General features: G+C 23.9%; 1 protein-coding gene and 1 long non-coding RNA gene across 7 annotated transcripts in view; one reads left to right on the forward strand and one right to left on the reverse strand.

The window, feature by feature from the left end:
• LOC724242 (protein neuralized) overlaps nt 1–24,484 on the forward strand; it is a 179,758-nt gene that overhangs the window by 146,536 nt on the left and 8,738 nt on the right. For 3 of the 6 annotated variants that reach the window (XM_006559240.3, XM_001120035.5, XM_006559239.3), the window contains exons 2-3: nt 15,926–16,092; nt 23,234–23,802. In XM_006559240.3, the coding sequence (XP_006559303.1) occupies nt 15,926–16,092; nt 23,234–23,802 (736 nt within the window). Of the gene's footprint in view, nt 1–12,705; nt 12,955–14,040; nt 14,251–15,925; nt 16,093–23,233; nt 23,803–24,484 lie in introns of those variants that run through there. The other 3 variants (XM_006559236.3, XM_006559238.3, XM_006559237.3) reach the window with 3 other exon arrangements.
• LOC107965349 lies at nt 13,784–14,214 on the reverse strand. The gene is made up of 2 exons (XR_001705203.2): nt 14,074–14,214; nt 13,784–13,996 (listed from the first exon to the last, which is right to left on the reverse strand). It is a non-coding gene; the product is annotated as an uncharacterized LOC107965349 (long non-coding RNA).

Raw genomic sequence — 24,484 nt, forward strand, 5'->3', positions numbered from 1 at the left:
TTTCACTTTGCTCAGTAAGAACGTTGGAAAAGTGAATGAGCTCGTTGAACAATTGTTGTCAATCAATCTTGAAAAAATTACGCAAGACTCGTCCAGTATTGTTCTCGTTGTTATTTCAAATAATCATTCTTCCTTCGACTACATAATTATTTGAAGCACGATTCGTGATGTCAACTCGATGATGTTATACAAGATTGATGTATTAATGTATTCGTAAAATGCATTTCGAAAGTTAATTTTAGAACACAAATAAAAAAACAAACGCAAAATTTGATAAACAAAAATATCGATTTAATAAGCAATTTAAATTTGTGAAGCGAGGTGAAAATAGAATCTCTATCTCTTTCATTCTGCGTCTTCTCATTTCATCTAATGCAAATTTTTATTTATTTTAATTATTCCAAATTTAATAAATAAAAATATTTTTCAAAATATTTATTATCAAAAATATTATTTTATTATTATTAATTATTTTATTAATATTATTATTATTATCAAAAATATTTTTTTTATATCAATTTCTTTATTATATATATATATGAAGTTTAATTCACACAATCATTTTTTTTTATCGTGAGAAAACAACATAAATATTATAATACGTATGAATACACTAGTAATCATGAATCGATGATTTTCTACTGCTGGGAAAATTGTAGAATCGTTATAGAAATTGGGAATTATTGTAACTCGATTTATGAGTGAATCATATAAATAGATTGAGTCGAGATTTTTGAATTGAAAAAATTGGACGAATTTAACAAATTACAACATTGATTACTTGATACAAACAAAATATTTGGCGCATGATACTATTTTAATTATATATTATTAGTGATATATTTTAAGAAATAAGAAAAATAGTAAATATTTGCTTATAATTTTGAAATAATTTCAGAGAATATTTTTTTATTTTTTTAATTCATTATATGTTATAAATTCCGCTCTTGATCAAAAAAATATGAAATATTTTGCGTAAAATAATAATAAAAAAAATTATAAGATAATGATAATTGAAATCATGAAATAAAAAACGTATATTGGGAAAAAATTTAATTTTAATAAATAATCATATTTATTTGTTTTAACTACACGATTTATTTATATATAAATAAACAAAACTAATTATTGTATTATTAAATTACCTTAAATTTAATTTCAAGAAAAATAATTTTAATATTTTTTTTAATATTAATACAAAACCAATTATTATTGAATTATTATTATTCAATCATTATTGAATTATTTTAAATTTTATTTAAAGGAAACGATTTAAATATTTAAAATAGAATATTGACATCAAAATAGAAATTAAAGTGAAACAATAACATCTAACGAACTATAAGTATTACTTACCGAGACACTTTTCTTATCACGCCAATTTTCCTTCACGATAAAAAGGGTTCATCGAGCCAAGCAATTCATCAGGAAGCGTCAATTGAGCGCAATTTTCTACTAGTGATTTTTCGCGCCCAGTATCCCAGAAATAGATACGTATTACGGTGAATGGAGGGTAGCTGGCTCGGTCAAGGCTCCGTTTATTTACATCGTGCAAAGGACATCGCGTTCACATCGCGAAGGCGGTTAGCCCATTGTTACATTGACTCCCTATGCAACGAATTACTTTCACTTTGGCACTGTGATAATGCTGGGTGTAGCAACGTGTAACATAGTATTATCGCTTGAAATTGGATGTTGGAATGTCTGTATATGTGTGTTATAAATGAAACGTTTTAATGGTTTGTTGCTTTGTTGGAAGAAGATAGAATTGTTGTTTCAAATAAAAGATTAGACTTCATATATAACTGTTTCCGGTGATGGTATATCTATTTTGTCATTTGTCAAGTTTGGAATAGAGTTAGAATATTATTGATGAGATCTGCTGAAATTTTTTTTTTAAAGAGTCATTTTATTATGAAGTTTAAATATTATTATAATGGAATTTTTTGAAATTTTAAGAAATTAGATATTTTGTGATTGAAATATTTTCTATATTTTTTATTTTAGAATATTTTTGATGAATGTTATTATCGATCAAAAAAGTTTTGTTAAATTTTTTTTGAAATTCTGAATGTTCGTAAAATTAGCTTATAAAAAGAGAAAGTTAAGATTTTTTATATCCATTGTTAATACAATTGAAGTTTAATACAGAGTATATTCATTCTAAGTTTCACTTTTGGAATTCCACTTTCCCTTGGATTATGATATCAATTTCAGTATTAGATGTTGATCTACAAAAAATTTTTACTCGATTATATCAATAATTCTCAGAATAAGAATTTTCCAATAAAAATTAAATTAAATTGATAATTCGAAAAGGAAATAATTAAAAATAATGACATTCTATAAATATCCTTCAATTATGGGAATACAATTTATTTTTTTTTGTAAATTTTACAATTTTTCCAAATAATAATCAAAATGAGTTTAAAATAAATATTAAATTAAATTTCTATTAATTAAATAAAAATAACAATAAATTAATATCATCAGAATATTTTCATAACTTATTATATATACAAACTATTCTTATTTGGATTTTAAGAATTTCGAATCAGAAAATTTCAAAGTTCGAAAAACTCAAAACTTTTTAAATTTTAAAGAATTTCAATTGACTGATCTAATATTAAAATTTGTATCTATTATAATTTCACAACTAAAAAGAATTTAAAATATATAATTATCATTATAATTATTATAGAATATTTGAAATTATTACAAAAATAATATCAGATTGTTACCAAGAAAAATTTTTAAATATAATATAGCATTTAAAATTATTATAATTTTATTATGGAAAGTATTTTTTAAAATATTAAATTTCAAAGTTTTTCCATTTCTAATATTATAATATTAATCTACATTTAATATTTATTATAGTATTCGTTAGTTTTACTAATGAAAAAAATTTTAAGTATAGTCATTGCAAAACGACATTTGTTACAAAAATTGTTACAAAAATAACTTTTCAGATTCTCACCACAAGATATCACTTATAAAATATCTACAAAAAACAGCAAGGAGAGAAAGAAAAATAAAAGTCGTCAAACTTGATTATGATTTCGAGGTGTAGTCGTTCGGTAGCATCGAGTATTTTCGATCCAAGATCGCGCGATCTTTGAACGCGCGAGCGCCAATATGTATATGTATACGCGTCAGATGCAAGGATCCAGGAGAGGTAATACACTTCCGTGCAAATGTGTGTCACGAGTTTCCCACGAGATGAACCGGCGAATGGCAACATAGGCGCGGGCATAGACCAATTACTAGCATAAGACTCTCATTGACTCGCGATTTACGCGCGCGATCGATAGATCCTGGCGAAACGCGTTCGCGTTTAGATCTGTGATGACGGTAAATGTGTTATTCCTCGCGTATGATGACATGAGCACTCATAAACTCATTCCAAAACAAGGTTATTAAGATTGTTATTAAAAAATATATCGAAATAAATGAAATTTTATCTTTTTGGTAAAAGAAGATTCAAGAAATATAGAAAAAGAATTATTTATGATTTTTTTAAATTAAATTAAATTATCGGTCAAATCATTGATTTTCAAAATTTGATTCAAAATTCATTGTTCTTACATTTGTATGTATGATTTTATTTATGTAAATATTATTGTTCGACCAATTTTGCAATCTTTAACTTTTTTTAAAAATTCTTTTTATTTTTTGATGAAAGACACATAATATTTGAATAGACATATATGAAGTATTGATATATTTTTGGATACCTTTGAAGGATTGATTTTACAGGCAAAAAATAAACACAAAAGTTGTTATATGAAAATGATAATGTAAATTATAATCATTTAAAATAACAAAATGAGACTGCAGTATGACAAAAACAAAACTGTTTTACTTTTCTGTACTCATTTCATCTAATATAAAGTTCAATTATAAGTGATTATAACTTATAACTTAATAAGTAAGTTTTATTAATATTATTAATTTTTACCAATATTTTTATAACAACTTTTGTTTTTATTATTTAAAATCGATTCTTTAAAAAAGTCTCACGAATATATTAATATTCTCTATATAAAATCTCTAATATTAACACTAGTTTAGTGTTAATATTATTTTTATTTCATTTAATAAACTAAAAAATTGTAAATATCGATTTTGTAAAAGTCACAATTCCAATATTCTCTTTTTTTTTTTTAGTTTTGAAAATGATCATCTAAGTTTAAGAGTTGTAATTAGATTTTGAAGATTGATAAATGAAATTATAGAAATAAAAATGAAATAAAAATATGTTTCATCTTTGAAATATCATAATATACATTTTATATTTTATATCTTTGCATTTTGTATTTAAATTTTCTGCATAAACTTTCACATAATAATCCGAAAGAAGAATAAGAATTAAACAAAAAATGTTTATTTACGAATTTTATGATATTTTTTCTGGAAATTTTAACTTCAATTCGCAACATGATTTTAATTTTATCTCATTTGTAGCTTATGAAAGAAGAGTGTTTCAAATAAAATTTATAAGTAATTATTTAATTTATTATATATTTCTTTATTGCAAAAAAAAAAATAAAAATTTTGCGATTACTTAATATTTGTATGCGAAAATTTCTGAGATGAAAGTTTTTCGTGAAAATATGCTAATTAATGAATATTAGGCAATTCATGTTTAAAAAGTTTTATCGAAATCATTCATATTAATTTCATATTTAGTTTGTTTATAATAATTTTTATATTTTATAATAATAATTAAGAAAATTTTATATTTGTTATTTAAATAGAAATATAAACAAATATTTTTAGAGAAATAATTAAACAAATCTATTTTAAATTAAAAAGAACAATTAATTAAATTTTAAGATATTAGATTAAGATCAGACACAAAAGATCTTAATTTATTTAATCTCTATTATAAAATATAAATACATATATGATATAATTTAAGATTATAATATAAAACAAAACGATAAAAATCGTTATGAAATTAAAAGAGATATGAATTTCGTTATTTAAATTTATATCATCATTAAATGCAGAAGAAACATCAACTATCGATGTTAAAATTTTATGTTAATAGTTCCCAGAATGGTTTCGTACTAGACCAGTAAAACATTCTTGTTACGAAAATCAGATCAACGTAAAATATACCTTTCGTTCGTTTCATCGTGGAACATTAATTATAGTCTGGTAAATCAACAGACAGCAAAGCGTGTCTTTGTTATGCTTTCTTGCTCACTTTCACCTGCCAAACGCTTTCTTTCCCATTGGTGTACCGTTAATTCAACGACAACTGACCTCTTGGTCATTTGTTCATTTCTTAACAATCCGCCGACTACGCTAAATCAATTTACAAATTTTAATTTGATTTTTATGATATAAATTGTTTAATCAATATTCTAGAGAAATTACAATTGTCACGTTTAAAAATTTTATTTTTCAAAATTATATTTCAAAATAATTTAATTCGCAATCATAATAATTCAATTTCAACATCTGCAAAAATTTTCTTCAATGAATTATACTTACCTCTCTAACCTTCTTTCAATTCCATTAAAATTTACTTTCCAATAAATGTTTCATAAATCTTCCAGAAGAAAAAGAAAGTATTAATCATATTCCTGAATCGAATGTTTCATCGCTTCATCTTTTATACGTATCGATTTCTCGAAAGATCGCACGCGTGTCTAGAATCATCGATTCAGTTCGTCTTCGAGCTCGCGGCAACCGGTTCCAGAACGTAGCTCAATTTCATCCAAGAGTGAACACGCTGGTAATGTAACCATGTAAAAATTAACCAGATTTTATTGCAATCACCTGCGGGAATCGTAATTTGTCAGGGTCACGAAGCTTCGGGATCGGCGGTCGCGAAAATCGGGACTCGAATAAGGTGGCCTCGTTACAACAACGTGATCGATCAAATGTGATCACTATGATTTACGGATTTCACAGTGGATTGTTTCTTTACACGATGACTGTCATGAGGTTATGTTACGAAGTTGTGTACGTTATATAGAATATTATGAATATAGGTAGAAATATAATGTATATGCATATATGCAATAGGTAGGAATATAATGTATAGTATACATTATATAGAATACCGTGAAGTATGTTACATATGAAATGTAACATACTTCACGTGTATGTACTGTGAAGTTATTCGTTATATTGAACACTATGAAGTTGTGTACTTACATTATATAAAATATGTACATATGAAATGTAACATACTTCACGTGTATATACTGTGAAGTTATTTCGTTATATTAAATACTGTGAAGTTGTGTACTTACATTATATAAAATAGCATGAAGTTATATACATCATAAAGAAAAATATATTCTATATAAAATGAATTTAATTTAATTTAGATTTAATATTAGAACTATAAATCAAATCAAATTAGTTTCAAAATTTGTTTGTGCAGTTATTAAAAATATAAGTGCTTTTAGCAAAATTAATATTAATTTTTATTCAAATAATAATATTGTCCGATTCGTCTGTTTACATGATTTACTATCAAATTGTGAAATTGTGTATGTATATAAGGTATTGAAGTTGTATATATTATGTAGTAAATTATATTCTGTGTAAAATAAATCTAATTTAATTCAAATTTATTATTAAAATTCAAAATTAAAATAAGTTAAATTAACTTCAATAAATTAAGATTTTTTATAATTGTTAAAAAATATGTACTGTATTTTTAACAAAATTAATGTTAGTTTCTATTCAATTTTAATATAATTCCAATGATTCATTTCTATATAACATTTATTTATCAGAATAGTTATATAGTATATAAAGTTAAATATATTATATAGAAAATTATATTCTATATAAAATGAATTTAATTCAAATTTAATATCGGAAAATCAAAATTATCAAATTGGCTTTAATAAATTTGAAATTTTTATATTAATGTTTATTAAAAAATATAAAATACTTTTGTCAAAATTTTTTAGTTTTTATTCAGATAGAAATATAATTCCGATGACTCGTTTTATTATATGTGGCACGACTTATTGGCAAATTGAAGCTATATATAATACATTAGAAACCAAATTATTAAAGTAAATACAATTTAATTTAAGTTTAATATAAGAAATATGAAGTTAAATTTAATTTTATAATATATTGTTTTTATGCCATAAAAAGTGAAATATATTTTTAAAATTAATATTAATTTTTATTCAAATAGCAATATAATTATATATATTTAGATAATTGTTTTCAGATTTTAATCATTTGTGTATAATATATATAATTAAAAATATATTATATATTATACATATATCATTACCTATTAATGATAATACAAAAATTATGATTTTATGGAAATTAAATCTGAATATTTTCAATTTCTATAAGAATGCATAAGGCTATTACATATAGAATAATAATAATATAATAAAAATAATTGCAATTATTATATGTCTATTCAAATAATAATATATATCTAATACATATTTAATCTAATAAAAAATATTTGTTGAAAAATATAAATTTATAAAATCAGGATTATAATTATATTATTTAAAAAATTTAATAGATAATGTATAATATAGAAATAACAGATAAAGAAATAATATATTAAATATATCATATAAATCATATATCATATATAATATATTAATTAATTTAAAAAATGCATATAAAATGTTAAACTAATTAATGAAAACAAATTGATAATCATTAAAAACTATCAATGAACAAGTGCTTTCATATCAATTAATTAACGATAAATTAATTTCATAGACCGATTAAGAAAACTGGATTTAGCGGTTTCTATGTTAAATAGATGTTAATCGAGATTGCGGTTAATCTGAGATATTAAACCGCAAGATACTGTTTCTTTTATTTTCTTATGTCGTTTAACAAAACAATTTTTAGAAAAATACTCATATAATAAATTAATACTATTTTATATTTTTACACTATTATTTATTTTCATTGAAAGTAATATTTAAATACAACAATTACAAATTCTCATAATTTTAAAATTAGATCTTTTAAAATCGAATAATTATAAAATAAAATTATTAACGAAATCTTTAATAATTGAATAAAAGATATTAATATATAAACAAATAAAATTTTATTAAAATAGAATAGAAATTAATAAAAGTGTTTTATAAAAAAAATATAATAGAAAATTTATAATACAATAATTTAAGTAATTATTTATATGTTACACTGAATAAGCACTAGTTATTAGTTAATACCAATTATAAGATAAAATCTCAATTGAAAAAACATCCTTTATCGAGCATTGGATCATCAATCTCTGTTATACAAGATTTGCTATACTTTTATAGTATTACAAAGCGTGTGTATCGTTTATTAACGATGTTCACGTTTCCATATCGATCATTGATCCAATTCAAGGGACCGATTTTACGATGAAACAATAATCGATGCAATCATCAAAGTTCATCAATTGATCGACGATCAATTTTAAAATCAATTTATTTGAATCTTTACTACTGAAATATATTTTCTAACAATGATAATATATTTTTTTATAAATGTAGAATAAAAATTGTTTTCTTTCTTTTTGAGGAAAATAATAAAATATTTGAATAAAATAAATAATAGTTGAATAAATAATCTAATGAATTTTTTAACGCTTGGTCGATAAGGATATTTTTTGTAACTTTGAGTTTTCGAAAACTTTAAGTTTGTTTATAATTCTTTCTTTTTTTTATAATTTATAATTTTTCAGAAATGATTTAAAAAAATTCTAGAATACTTATTTTTCATTTACAATCGTTTTTATTCAATTAAATATATGTATATTTAATATTTATTTGATAATTTCCAGCAAAAATAAAAATTTTTTTGAAGGAAATAAAATTTTCAAGAATGAAATTTTAATTCCGATATAAATCAAGATTGCTATTGAGAGTTAAAAATATATAAAGTTATATTTTTTATTATTACATTTTTAAAATAAGTTTAATCTTAAAATTTAAAGTCTTTATTTAAAAAAAAACACAATGAAATAATATAATTTTTCCATTTTCATTATAGAAAGTATTAAAAATTGATAGTTATTTAATGACTAATAATGATTCTGTTTCATTATAATATAAAAATAGATATTAAAAATATTATGTTTCTACATTCTAAAATATTAACAATTGATAATTGTTGAAATAAAAAATAACAATTTATTATTGAAACATAATTTTTATAATTTATCCAAAAAAAATAATTCTTTAAAAATCTTAATGCAAAGAAAATTAAAAAATACATTCGAAATATATATTTAAAAATTTTCAAATTTTCAAATCGTTTTAATAAATTAAATGTTTATCAAACGAATCATTTACTCTAATTACATTTTTATAATTTTACAATTAATACTATATTTTTATATATCATAGAAAAAAGCACTAATCTTATCTTTAATAAATATCCAATTCTATCTTAATTTTTTCTTATCTTCAAGCTATAACACCATTATCTCATTTCCACGATCTTCATAATCCTCTTCCGCAATTTACACTGGTTTCATCATCGACGCGTGTCTCGTTCTTCTACTACTCCATTACTAATCCACGGTTAGATCCGAGGAAAAGCTCGTTGTGTTCCATTCGTATGGACCACCCTCGACCACAAGGAGGCGACAATTACCAGAGGCTAAATGGAATCACGGTTGGTTTGGCGGGAACGAGAACGGCGAAGAGATGCAACGGTACATATCTCCGTATTCCCACGGTGAATTGCGATTGAGACTAGGAAACCGCGTCGAGGAAACACACCTTGGCGTGGATAATCGTCCAAGAATCGACAACAACCGCCGCCTGATGTCCCGTTGAATTCGAATCTTCGCTCGTTTCCCGCGTGAAATCGAGCGGTCGTCGCGCGCCAACTGTCGTCCATCCGGCGGAATTCAGTCATTGTGGAGTACGAGTCTCGTGTGGGCCGTTAATAACAATGATGAAGCAAAGATGAAGAGATTTGACTAAGATTTTCCTCGTGAAAATATTATTTTGTCATGTGTAATTGGAAAATTTTGTAGAAGAATTTAGAAGAATCAAGGAAAATTGAGTAATTTTTCATAACTTAAGAAATTTGAAATATTTTTAGTTATTTAATTAGAATTTTCTTCGTGAATTATTTTGAAGAAATTACAAATTTAGAAGGATCAAAATGTGAGAGATAACAATTTTTTGTAATTTGAAATATTCTATATAATTTTTAATTAAATATTTAAGCAAAAAATTTAATTACGATTTTTCTTTTTTATATTTTTTGAAGATATAAATTATTTGTATCTTCGATAACTTTTTATAAAAAAAGAGATTTAGAACATTTTGTATAATTTTTAGTGTATTTTAGTTAGATGCAAAAGTTAACAAAAACTGTTGAATTATATTGATTATTAATAATTTTTCATAATGAATATATGAGTAAAATTTGAAAAATGCGTATTGATTTATGAATTCTATAGAAAGAATATTTCTTATAAATCGTCGATAAACACATTCTCGATATTAACGGTACTCCATTGTCGATATATCGATAAAGATCTGTGATATTATAGAATCGTGAGAGTTTAGTAAGAGAATAAAACAATAGAGTTCTAATTAACCGGAAACGAATTATCCAGTCCTCTTTTTTATGCAGATATAAATACATCCTGTATTTATGAATAAATTCACCACAAAAGTATGATTTAAATTATTGAATAATAATAAGATATAATCATGTTGATATTAAAAATAATTTTTTAAAAATATTTCTTTAAAATTTATCGATAAAATATCCATTTTAAAATTTCACTTTGAAATCAGAATGAAATAAAAAATAAAAATAAAATTGAAGTTCTATCAAAAACACATTAATCTTTTTCACACGATTATTATAAAATCAAAATGATATTTATTTTTAGAAAAATAATAAAATATAAAGAAAAACTTTTAATTAGGGTTTAGAATAACACAAAGGTCACAAATTCTAAATCGCATAAAAATAATTCAAAAATCAAACTTTCTCCAAAATGTATATACACTCTATAATTCTTCAATATCGGTTGAAAGCCTTGATGCTTCAATTCTTCAAGTTTTCAAATTGCAACCAATTACCAATAACTGCATCCTCAGATATCGAAACTCTCAATTAGCCAGCAATCCACTCTCAATCTTGCTTTCGAAACTTTACCAAACTGTTTCAACAAAACAACATTCCTTATATCTAGTATCTCTCTCAGTGAAAACCAACAAACACGTGTAAAAGACTGAAACGAACAAAATAAATAAATCAAAATAAATTCTCTCAATAAAAATCTTTCCCACCAAAACAATTTTACCTCACGAAAACGCAATTCCTCGACCCTGTATTGAAAAATAAGGAAGAAAAAGCGGAACAATCGTTCGAAGGGTTGCACGCGATCGTTTCTTCCAGAACGATTATCGATCGTGGAAGATTCCCTTTTGAATCTTGGAAAAATAGTTTGTAACGGTACTACTCTTGGAAAAGAAGATATAAAAACTTTGTTCGCGCCAGAATGACAAACGAATTAGAAATTAAAATCAATCGACTGGTTCTATATTAGTCTTCTTGGTAAGACCGTGAGAAACTGACATCTGTTCGCGTTGTTATTTTTGCCTGCTGATCCATGAATCGTGACTGCTTCGATTGATCGAGAAACTGAAACCGCGGTTTCGGTTCGTTAGCGAATTAATTGCAACTCGAATTAATTGTGGCGCAAGTTTTTTCTATGATTTTCTATGGAATTTTTATGCTGTATCTGATGTGGCTGATAAAGTCATGAATTAACTACGTAAATGTATATAATAAATTTTAGAAAAGAATGGAATAATGATTTTTAATTCACTTGTTGAAATTTTGAAATTTTATATTGCAATTATTTTGGAAAAGTGAATACGATATTTCTTTCAAAAAGGAAATATTTACATTTAAGTTCGTAATAATATTCATAAAGGATCATTTTGATAAAAATTATTGTATAATGAATTAAAAAAATTAATATAAAATTAATATAAAAAATAATTTGAGATTTTAAGAATAAAGATAACACGTGAATCAATGAAAATGTTATTAAATTATATTATCTATATTGTACATTATTGAATGAAGAATTTTATTTATTTAAAAAATCAATTTTGTAAAAATTATACATAAATTTTTATAATAATTTATAATATTACAATATAAATATTTATAAAATTCTAACAATAATAAAATTATACAATATAAATATTTACAAAATTTTAACAATAATAAAGTCGTGTAAAATTTAATTTTAAATGCAGCAATTAAAAATCGAAAACACACGAATTTGAAGAAATTTAAAAATTCCAATAATTTGAAACACAAGCATTATCACCATTTCTTAACCAAATAAACAGTGTGAAAAACAAAGGAAGTTCTTTCTATATGGTCTATCACATGATGGTCAGTATCATATCTAATCAAAACAAATGGTAACCGCAAAACGAATTACAGTGAGAAAAATTTGCACACGACCAGTAGAACATAAGGACACGGCGGAAACCTGCAAAAGTCGAGGAGTGGCACACGCTTCCTGTCATTGTTAACGGCGCTTTTCGGCGTGCATCCGCTCCCGGAGAAAGCGTATCGGCCGATACTCCTTACGCCGCGGCTGCTTCCGCTCGAGTAGCGTGCGGTTTCCGGTGCGTGGCGCACGTACGATGAAGGCGATACACACCGCCTTCGTGCGCATATCGATAGTCAGTCGGAACTGGGCTGCCGCTCGTGACGGTTGTGGTCCACATTAGTTCCCAGATTTTTTTTATTTCTTTCTTTTCGTCTGTTAAAATCTTTTGTTGGTTGATCTACTTTTTTTTTTGTTTTATTTCTAAAATTGTGTGATTGATTCTAACTTTATATATATTTTTGATTATGTTTATGTAGAGAAATTGTTTTTTTGTGAGAATTTTTGTGATAAGAATTTAGTGATTTTTTTTTTAGTAATTTTAAATCGTAAGGATTTTAATTTTGATAATAAGAATTTTATGATTCATTTATTTTTTTTTTTCTTTCATTCGTGAAATATTAAATAATATTCTATTTTTCGATCATATTAAATCAATGAGCGAAGAGTCATTGCTCGTTTATAAATATTTTTAAGATAAATTAAAAAAAAAGAATATGTATATATTTTGAAATATATATATTTTTGTATTTGAAAAATTTAGAGTAGTTTAGATTTTTATTTATTTATATATTTTATATTTAAGAGAAATAATCTTGATGATTTTATTATATTAAAAATTAATTGTGTCATTTTAATAGTATTAAATGAACTTTAATTATGTTATCATTTAATTAAGTTATTCTGTTACGATTGTTGAATTATAATTAGTTGTACCCTGAACGAAATAGATAAAATATTATCTTAAATATTGTATGCAGAGTATAATAATCAAAATTATCAACTTCCTTTTATGTTTATCTTGTCTATTTTAATTGGAGTAAAAAATAATTAATTGGAGTGAAAATAATTAATTGGAGTAAAAATAATTAATTATATTTCATATAGTAGACTAAACATTGAATAATATTCAATCACAAATCAATACAAGTCAAAATTAATAATCATTATTTTAAATTTGCTCATTCTTATTATTTAAGATAAAAAATTACTTACAAAAATTAATTTTAGTATCAAATATTTATACCATTAATGCTCAATTCAGATTATTTTGAATCGATTTAGTTATTTTTACTTTAATTAAACTATTTTTAATAATTATTAAATTATTTTAAAAAGTAACGTATAATATAAAAGATTAAATATATATTATATATATTCTGGGTTGTATTATATATATTTTGACCCACTTCCATTACTACTAGAACAACTTATTTCTAATTTATCACATTAATTTAACAAAAATCTTATCAAAGCTAAATATAATTTTTATAAGATCACAAAAATTTACAAAAATCTAATCTTCTCAAATATATATCTCCATATGGTTAAAAAATTTTCTATTGATCACCACCTAAGAAAACGCTATATCTGAAATCAAAAAATAATAAAAAATATATATTAAAATATAAAAGTTACTTATCAGTAAAAAATAAAAATTATTCTACACTTCGAACAAGATTGATCGATTTCGAATCTCTCATGGACTACTGAAATGGCTACATTTCCATTCTGGGAACATCCTGGACGTAGCCTGGGAATATCCTGTCAGAACTCCTGCATTCCGGATCGGCGAGTCGGAGTTATGAAATACCGAAGTGGAAACGCTCGAGCTGCCACAAGAGGTGGTTTTGCATTTCAGTTTCTCGATCAAATTCCATCTATGTTTGGTCTCTGTCTACTGCATAGTATCCACACTTTCCTTTCTCTCTCCTTGGCTGCTTTTGTTTCATACAGACCAATTGCTTTGAAGGAATTTTCCGATTATTATAAAACTTTTCTCTTATTACGTATTATTTCTTAATTACAATAATAGAATTTCTGGAAAGAAACACAATAAAAGTTGGATAATTACGCACGATTTACATAGAACGATTTACGTAAGTGTCTGCTATTTTACTAGAGGTTAGGCTTGCTCAAGTCTCGAAGACTTCGGGAAGGATCGGAAAAATTCGGGTAGCATCGAGTTAGATTTTGATACCCTTGTATTATTCGGAAACCTGCTTCTATTACATTTCTATTCTATTTTCTCTTATAGTATAGATCGTACAAGTAAATAGATCATAAAATCAAATATAAAATAAATATTTATCAGATATTAGAACTAATTTTGACATAGATATATATAAACAGATTTAGGATCTGTTTATATTATTTGACACGTATACTATTCAACACAATTTATATACGTTTCTGCGTGCATCAATAGAAAACTGTTTACATGTTGTAACATAAATACTTGTAATTCATAATAAAAATATACATGAATCAAACTGTATGATATTGAATAATATAAACTTTATGATTAGATAAGAATTTGAAACTTTAGAAAAAAATACAATATACAAATCAATCAATATTATTTAGTTAATTTACTCTTACTATAGATAGTACTATAATAGTATAATAATCTTGATTTTCATATCGATCGCATTCAATATTATCTGTTCATATTTATAGTCTCAGAATTTTAAATTGAATAATAGAACAATATCAAAATCTTATCAAATTCCATTTATATTTTTCCAAATTCTGTCCAATATATAACTACACATATGCACACATTTCTATTAGCAAAATAGCATATATATCTTGATATATCACAAATGATTTGTTTATATTTTGACTCTTGATTCTTTTTTTCCACTCATCTTTTTTTAATGTTCGATAAAATACAAAGGAAATTCCAAGCTCTAATCAAAGTATATTGGAATTAAAAATCGGTTTCGCTATTACGTAAATCTAATTTTCAAACATATTAATTTTTGTTATATATTAGTTATGTCGAAATTAAAAATAATTGAAGTTCATTTTAAAAATCAGTGTTTTTCAGAGCGATATATCAATTATTTGGAATTTCGTTAAGAAATCGTGTAATTTGATTCAAATCACATTTCATAATTATTAGATATGTGAATCGATCGCTAGCGGTTCCTTTTTAGTTTTCTGTTGGCAAGATTATGAGTCTTCTTTGATAAATATATCTTTCAATTTCGTGGGTTCTATTAGAGTTAATTATATGATATTGGTATACTATATTTTATGGTATAATTCAATTCTTCGATTATTATGAGTTTTAAAACATTATATTTAATTAATAATTAAAAAAATATTTAATACTTTTATATCAAATACTATAAATAATATTTTTATATTCTTCTCATATATTTGCATTATTTTACAATATATTGGAGAAATTTAAAAAGAATTAAAATTGTTTCATGAAATTGATTATATTTATTATAAATAAATCTTCGAAATTATTAAATTAACATGTCACATTTATTTGATTGTTAACAGCACCAAGATCATCCAGTGCTGGCACTAACAATCTGCCACCACTGACGTTCCATCAAGTTCATGGTGAGAACATCAGACTCTGCAATGGCGGGACTATTGCCAGAAGATACGAAAGTTTTTGTAGAGGCATCACATTCAGCGCACGTGCCGTGCGGGTTGGAGAAAAGGTAAATTTCATAAAAAATTATTATTAATTTGTTATAACATACTTTTAAACATATCTAATGAAAAATTTTAATTTACAGATATTGTACAGTTTTTTAAAATTCTTTGAATCATTAACATATGCCAAATATTTTCTTCTTTATTATTATTATAAATAAATATAATTTAATATTATATTTGCTAAAATTATAATAATTTTTGTTCAATATTTTGTAACAAATTACTCATTAATACAAATAAAGTTTCTGTATTATATTTATTTTAAAATCATATTAAATATAAAAAAATTTCAGGTTATTAAATGTAAAAAATTATTAGACAATTATAATTCATAATTTATAATATTTATAACAAAATCTTTTAAAATAGAGTTAAAAATCTACTAATAAATCTAATAAATAAATCAAATCTTTTTCTTTATTCTAAAATCATATTAAAAATTATTGTTTTTCACAAATCTTAATTATTAAAAGTCTTATAAAAAAAAACATTAAAATATTCAAGATTATTAAATAATTTAAACAAAATAAAATTATTTATCATTTAAATTAGAATTCTTTTTGTGGATTTTTAAATCTATCTATGGAAATATTAAAAAAAAAATTTATATAATTATATAAACATATATATTATTTGATTTTGTTTTTGAGTTATAAATTCCTTAACGTATCATAATCTTTAAAAATTTGATATCTATTTATTTTCAAAATGATGCATGCAAACACAAGTTTGAAAATGTTTTACGATTGATTTTTTTTACCTTTTATTTTTTCCATATATTATTTGTATTTTCTGAAAATTTTCCAATATTTTCACGGAATATTTCGACTATTAATGAACATTCTTTATATAGAATACAAAATATTTGATTTCGTTTTATAAATAATAGAATTAATTCAATTTTAACAAAATTATTCTAGCATAAAATTCACTATAATTCAAAAACAAGATTAAATAATAAATACGTTTGTATAAATTTTATTAATAATATTATTATTATTATTTAAATATTATTTATATATTTTCATGTGTATTATTTATCATTTATCCACAATCTATTTATTATATACTGAATTAAGAATCTTCTTAAAAATATTCAAAGACACTTAGATTACCAAACAATTTAGACAAAATTGTTTACTATTGTCTATTATAATCACAATTAAAAATCTGTCAATCTTTAAATCCGTAATTGCGCCAACACAAGAGCAAGTATTCCCAAGCATCGACGTTAAAAGCAGCACGCATAACACAACCAGTCACCGAGGTCGATGCAATTAATCGATTCGAGCTGTAAATATTTCCCAGTACTGGAAAACACCATTTTTCCCCATGTTTCCTCGTTCCCTCCCCGGAATGTAAATCGTATACACCAGAGCGATGGTTAATTGTGAGAATCAGGTGACAGTTGTTCCGCTTCATGACTTTCATCATTTGCATTTTCTATAATCAAACCAGTTAAACAATTGACCTTGAAGAAATAGCCGAGTTATTTATTTGAATGGGTGATTTAACTTTGAGTTAAGTTTGATTAGATCTCTTCTCAAATGAGGAATTAAATATACGTGTAGATAGTTTAATTTAATCTAATTTTTACAATTGGAATGAAAGTATATTTACATTCATTATTTTTTTTATATAAGTTGTAAAAAAAATGGAAGAAATATTAATCATAATGATTGTGAATTTCAATAATTAATCATATTATATTTTATTTATTTATTGCTAATTCTTCATAACATATAATTTTTTAATAATTTAATACTTTAATATTTATCACTTTTTATACTATAATGCAATGACATTTTTATTTTATTATAATTGTCTTTGATTAACTATTGTTTCCTAATACTATTTATAATGAAAATGGAAAAATTAGGTATTTTCGAAATGCGAAATATTTTCAACAAATATCTTCTATATTTTGAAAATAACTAGATTTTTTATTTATCATATTACAATAATTTATATATAATAAATAGAATTAAAGCATTCGTAAGACATTAAAACTTATTTATTATCCATTATATATATTTATTATACCATTATATATTTATTATTAAAACAATTAAGTTTTAAGTAAGCAGTTGAGATTTTTATAAGATGAAGCAAGATGAAACATGAGAGTGTAACGAAGATATAACTATTTTACTTCGTATGCATCTCACTTCTTCTAAAAGAAGAAATTAAATTATTATTATAACTTAATAAATAAATCTTAATCAACAATTTTATTTACTCTCGAAAGATAATTCAATATATTAATATCTTATAATCGAAATCGAATTTTTAAGTTTTATCTTAAAAATATAACTTATTTCATGTTTCTTTTCCAATTTTCAAAAATTTTTCGATTATTCAGTAATTGAGTCGTTCACCCAGCTGGTTTACATTCGTAGATTCAGAATGGAAGCGTGTGGCACGATTGTTCCTCTCTCCTTTTATCTTTCACTCGTTTTCACTCGAAGTGGAGGAAAGTGTGGGCGAATCATTCGAAGGCTCTTCGTTGATTTCACTAAATACCTTGGGGATATAGAATTTTCACCGTCACTTGTTGTACGAAATCTAAACGAATTTATTGTTTGAATTTATTCTATTTTATGATATTTTATTATATTAAAATAATTGTTTTCTATTGTTTACCTATTTCTATCAATTGTAAAATATTAAATTGTTTTGCATAATTAGGATTTCAATGAAATTTTATTAAACATACATTTACTTTGTTATTATTTAATAGAATATGATTTTTGTTTGCTTCAAAAGTTTATAATATAATATATCATTAAAACAAGAGAAATTGAGTTTTAAAATATTTAATTAAAACATTTAATTTAAAAACATTGATGATTAAATTTGACATTTGTTAAATATTGAATATGATATTGGAATATTCTTCAAAATTTTGTGTATATTTATGCCGTTGTTCGACAAATAATTGAATTCACACATAAATCCATAAATCTACATATCTGTGATATATAATCAGTACTGTGAATACTCAGTGAATTTGTAGAATTGGCTTTATATAATAAATTATGAAATCACGAAAATTAATTTCACAGTTTAGATTTCTAAAATTATTTTTTATATTATATATATATTTACAATATACATATTACACATATATAATAATCAGTATTGATTAAATTTGAAATTTAAGTTTTCAAAAATTCAGTTCTAGTTAAATTTTGATTTTATTTCGTATAAAAAGGAATTCTAAAACGTAAAATATTTAAATTATTCTAATATCATTTAAATTTTTTTATTTTTTTCTGTCACATTTTTTTTTTTAAATTCAATTCAAAAGAATAAATAATTAATGGAATTTGAAGAATACATTATAATATCAGATAGATTTATTAATAAGCTTCAATTAGAATTTCAAAGTTGATAGAAATGATAGAATGCGAATTACTATGGTATTTGCGTAGGTGCTCTGGTCTTAGAAATTATATTTTAAATTGCTAGTATAATCATTTTATTTGTTTATTGAAGCAATTTAGTCAATTATTTTTCTATTTTTCAATTGAGCATCATTATGTTACATCATGATTTAAAATTTTTTTTTCCTTAACGAGAAACAAGATTCATTATAACTTGATTGTGAAAAAATTTACGATATTTACTTAATTCTACTTTATCAGGAAAATCTATTACTTCACTATAATTTTCTATTATTAAATTTTAATTTAAAGAAAAGGAAATTATAAGTTTTCATAGTTAAAAAATTTTTTAATATTAGCAATATATAAAATATTAATTATCATGAACAGAATGACTCAATGTAAAATTAATAATATTTAAATAATATATTAATTTTACTATATTATATATGATTTTTTATAAATTTAAAATAAGATAAATATTCTAGAAAATAATAAATTGAAGAATTAACTATTTGTTGAAATAACATTATAACATATTTCTTAATTGAAAATTTCTATATAAATTGAAATAACATTCAAAATATTCAACAATAATAATCATATTAAACATGTAATAGTAATAATATAAATATTTTGCATATTAATAAATTAGTTATTTTCATCAAAATTAAATAAAATATTGAATAATTTATTTATTGAATTTATTAATTCATTTAATTGCAATTTACTATTCTTATGAAATATCTGTATCATTTCAAGAATATATGATTTATTAAACTTCAAGAAATAAATTTAAAATATTGTAGTATTTAAAAGATCCCCAGTATGAATGGTTCCAGCACTTCTGAATGATTCTATTTATAAATATTTCTATTCGTAGAATATTTCATTTTTCCTTCGAAACATTTCGAAACAATCTATTTTTTCGGTTTCCTGAAATAGTTTTTTAGTTCGCGATGAAGGATCATAAACCCTGAAATAGAGGTTTGAACGTAAATCGAGGTTTAAAAGACAAAGCCACCAGCAGAGACATTTAGTTCTAGGAAAAAGAACATCGACTCGAACTCGATATTTCGTAATTTAACTGTTCCCCTGTTGACTATCGCTTTTAGGATTTTCGTCACGTTCAACCTCGTGACATAACATGGCCGAACCTGGTAGCGAAAAAGGCTTGTTGACGACGAAATCCTTCGATTAAATTCTAAAATAAACTATAAATTCGATTTTTTTTTTTTTTTAAGAACAATACAATGTAATTTTAAAAATCAATTCTTTTCATTTTAAAGGAATTTCTTAATACGATATAATTTTAAAAATCAATTCTATTTCAAATTTTTTCAATTTTAAAAAATTGAAAAAATGTATGTTGTTTGACATTTTAAAAATGACACAATTTTAAAAAATGAAAGTCATAAGGATTCTAAGAACACAAAGTTCAGGTAGCTACGACCTATTAAATAAATTCTCATGGTCAATTGTAGGCTATTGATTTAATATTTTCATTGTGATATATGGACTTTCAATAGAATCTTAGTAATTTTGGATTTTAAATATTTTAATTGCTGGCTTGAATTCCGTTTGATTTTATTGCCTAATAGAAATTTTTTTAGAGTTCGTAGATTTCATATTAACGAATAATGATACGAAATTTTGGAATTCAGTAAATTAAATTTGTTATAAAAACAAGTAATTACAAATTCTCAATTACCAAATTAGAATTAACATAATAAAAATATAAATACAAAAGTTATAATTCATTAACACAACTATTTAACGATAATAACTTAATATTTTTATAATCAATTTTTTCAAGGCATAAAATAATAAGATCTTAAGAAAGACAAAATCATAAGTTCATGACAATAATAATTTAAGTAATCAAATTACTTGATCTTAATAAGAATTCAAATATTGTAAACTTATGCATTATATCAATAATATTCTTACAATTCTGTAAAATATAGAAGAAAATCTTTAGTATAAAATAATTCCAATATCCAACTTAAATTTTCAAATTAAAACTATCATTATAAAAATTCATTATAGTCAATTCTAAAATAAATAATAAAGTGAAAAAATGAAATTGAAAAAATTGTTTTTAATATTTCACATTTTGGGTGAAAAAGATAAGTTTAATTAATATTAAAATTAATATTAAAATAATACAAGTGTTTTATTTTTTTTAAATATATTATTAAATATATTTTTTGACTTCTTATTAATTATAATATTTTAATGAATAAATTAAAAATTCTTGTAATTTTCTTTAATCGATTTTAAATCCAATTTGAATTCCTTTATCTAAAATTATTTTTTACTAGAAATTATTTTTATTTATTAGAAAGAATCATTTATTGAAAAAATCAAATTATTTATTACAGTTTAAAAAAATTTTTAATCAAATTTATTCACCATATAATTATTAATATTAATGTATTAATATTTTAACAATTTGGAGAAAAATTTTATCAATTTTACATTATTTAACAATAGTTAAATAAATTTGTTAATTATCATAATTTTTCTTTTATATCAAATCTTTTAAATCAAATAAGATTTGGAAAATTGTTATTTTTTCAAATCATAATAAATTTCATATTTGATAATATTAATTACAAAATTATAAAAATATTCAAGTTAATAATTATAAAATAATAATAAAATAATCATATAATAATATATGTAATATTTTTAATGTTTTCAAAATAATAGTGCCATTTTCCTAATAAAGAAATTGTATATTTAAAATATATAGTAATACTCGGTTAACCAACTGTAGAATTATTCCAACCAATTTTTAAAACTGAAAACTTTCAATTTTTGACAAGCTTTTAAAAAGATATTAAAGATTTAAGATATCGTAAAACAAACACAAACGTATTTCTTATAAGTGGGAAAAAAGTTTTCTCTTTCTTACGAGTCAATGAAGCGAGCAAAATCGAGAAAGAAGCCGCAAATAATTCTTAGAACACCTACCTCCCTGGATAATTGCCGCATTTTAGTCACGTTGTGTGACAGTTAACCGAACGCCAATGTATATTATAAATACATAATTTCTTTAAAGTAAAATGGCCACTGTTATTTTGGAATAATCATTGCATTTAACTTTTTAAGTTTTACCATTCATTATTAAAGATACATTTCACAATACAAATTTTTCTTCATTATTATTATATCATATATTATATTATTATAATATATAATTGATATAAATATTATTATATTAAATTTTTCTTTTTTATTCCATTATATTACTACATCATTTTTATTCTTATTATATTACATTACTCTCATCTACATTGAACAAAATAATATATATTAATTTTCATAATGTTATGCAAGAATAATCATGACATATATACATCATACAATTTAAACTCTTAACTCAAATACTATATTATATCATATATTATATTATTATAATATATAATTGATATAAATATTATTATATTAAATTTTTCTTTTTTATTCCATTATATTACTACATCATTTTTATTCTTATTATATTACATTACTCTCATCTACATTGAACAAAATAATATATATTAATTTTCATAATGTTATGCAAGAATAATCATGACATATATACATCATACAATTTAAACTCTTAATTCAAATACTATATTATTATTACTAAAAATAAATACAAGATAAATAAAAGTTTATATTTAATCTTCCTTTTCTTCCACTCGTCCAAAAAAATGAAAAAAAAAAAGTAATCCAATTAACAACTCGATCTAACATCTCGTTTCAGGTCTGCGTCAAATTCCTCGAGATCTCGGACAATTGGAGCGGCGTGATCCGTTTCGGTTTCACCAGCAACGACCCGATCAACCTCAGAAATGGGCTTCCGAGGTACGCCTGCCCAGACCTGACCAACAAACCCGGTTACTGGGCGAAGGCCATGGCCGAGAGATTCGCCGAAAGGGACACGGTGCTCTTCTATTACGTCACGTCCGCGGGGGACGTGCACTTCGGGATAAATGGCGAGGAAAAGGGCGTGTTCTTCAGCGGTGTCGAGACACGGGGCCCATTGTGGGCCATCATCGACGTGTACGGTAACAGCACAGCGATCGAGTTCGTCGATCCGAACAGGCAACACTTCAATAACATCAGAAGAGGGACCGAGCACAGCAACGAGGACAACGCGCAACACAGCAGGCACTCGGCAATGGACGACGCGAGCAACGCGAGCAGAGACGTCGAGAGGATTATAGTTCCGTCCATGCAGGGAATGTCGATCCATCACGAGCCCGACGTCGAGCTGCCTGGACTCAGGTTTCAGCCTCCCGGTGTCATCTTCACGCCGTTACCCTTCCACTCGTGAGTATCTTAGGGACGATCTCCCCTTTGTCTCTGATTTTAATCGCTCGAAGGGCACCTTTCGATCGAGCATCAGGATGATCGGTTTTTATCGACCCCTTTTTTTATAATGTGCTTCAAATAGAACAAAGATCGAGGAGGAGTGATCAAGGGGAAAAAATTGAAAAATATCTATCGAATAAAATAAAATATGTACATAGAATATTGTTGATACTTTATACAATAGAATTTTATTTACATACTGTTTACTTAAATACAGTCTCTATCTCCAATTTCTTGGAAATTGGACCTCGAAACGAATTTCGAGCGTGCCGTATGAAATTTGACACCAATCGTTAATTGTTTCGGCACGTATCGATGTACTGTTCCATGAGAAAATGGCAAGAGAAATAACAGAGGGGATCTCCGTTTGTTCTGCAAGAGCACAGTGTGTTGACATAGTTGACACAGGACTTTTGTAAACTATGAGAGGACATATTTTGTCAATAATTACTCTGCTTCTGAGATCAATTTAAGTCAATCCTTTGAAATCATTATTCCGTTTTAATCATAATCGATATATTCATTTATTTTCTTTGTCAAGTTGATTCGATTGATAACCAATTATGAAAATATGTATATCAAAGAGTGAATGATATTCTCTCCTTTTTTTATTTCATTTGAATTTTTAATAGTTATTTTT

The sequence above is a fragment of the Apis mellifera genome, linkage group LG12 (assembly GCF_003254395.2).
Source record: "Apis mellifera strain DH4 linkage group LG12, Amel_HAv3.1, whole genome shotgun sequence".
In the NCBI taxonomy this organism is placed as follows: domain Eukaryota; kingdom Metazoa; phylum Arthropoda; class Insecta; order Hymenoptera; family Apidae; genus Apis; species Apis mellifera.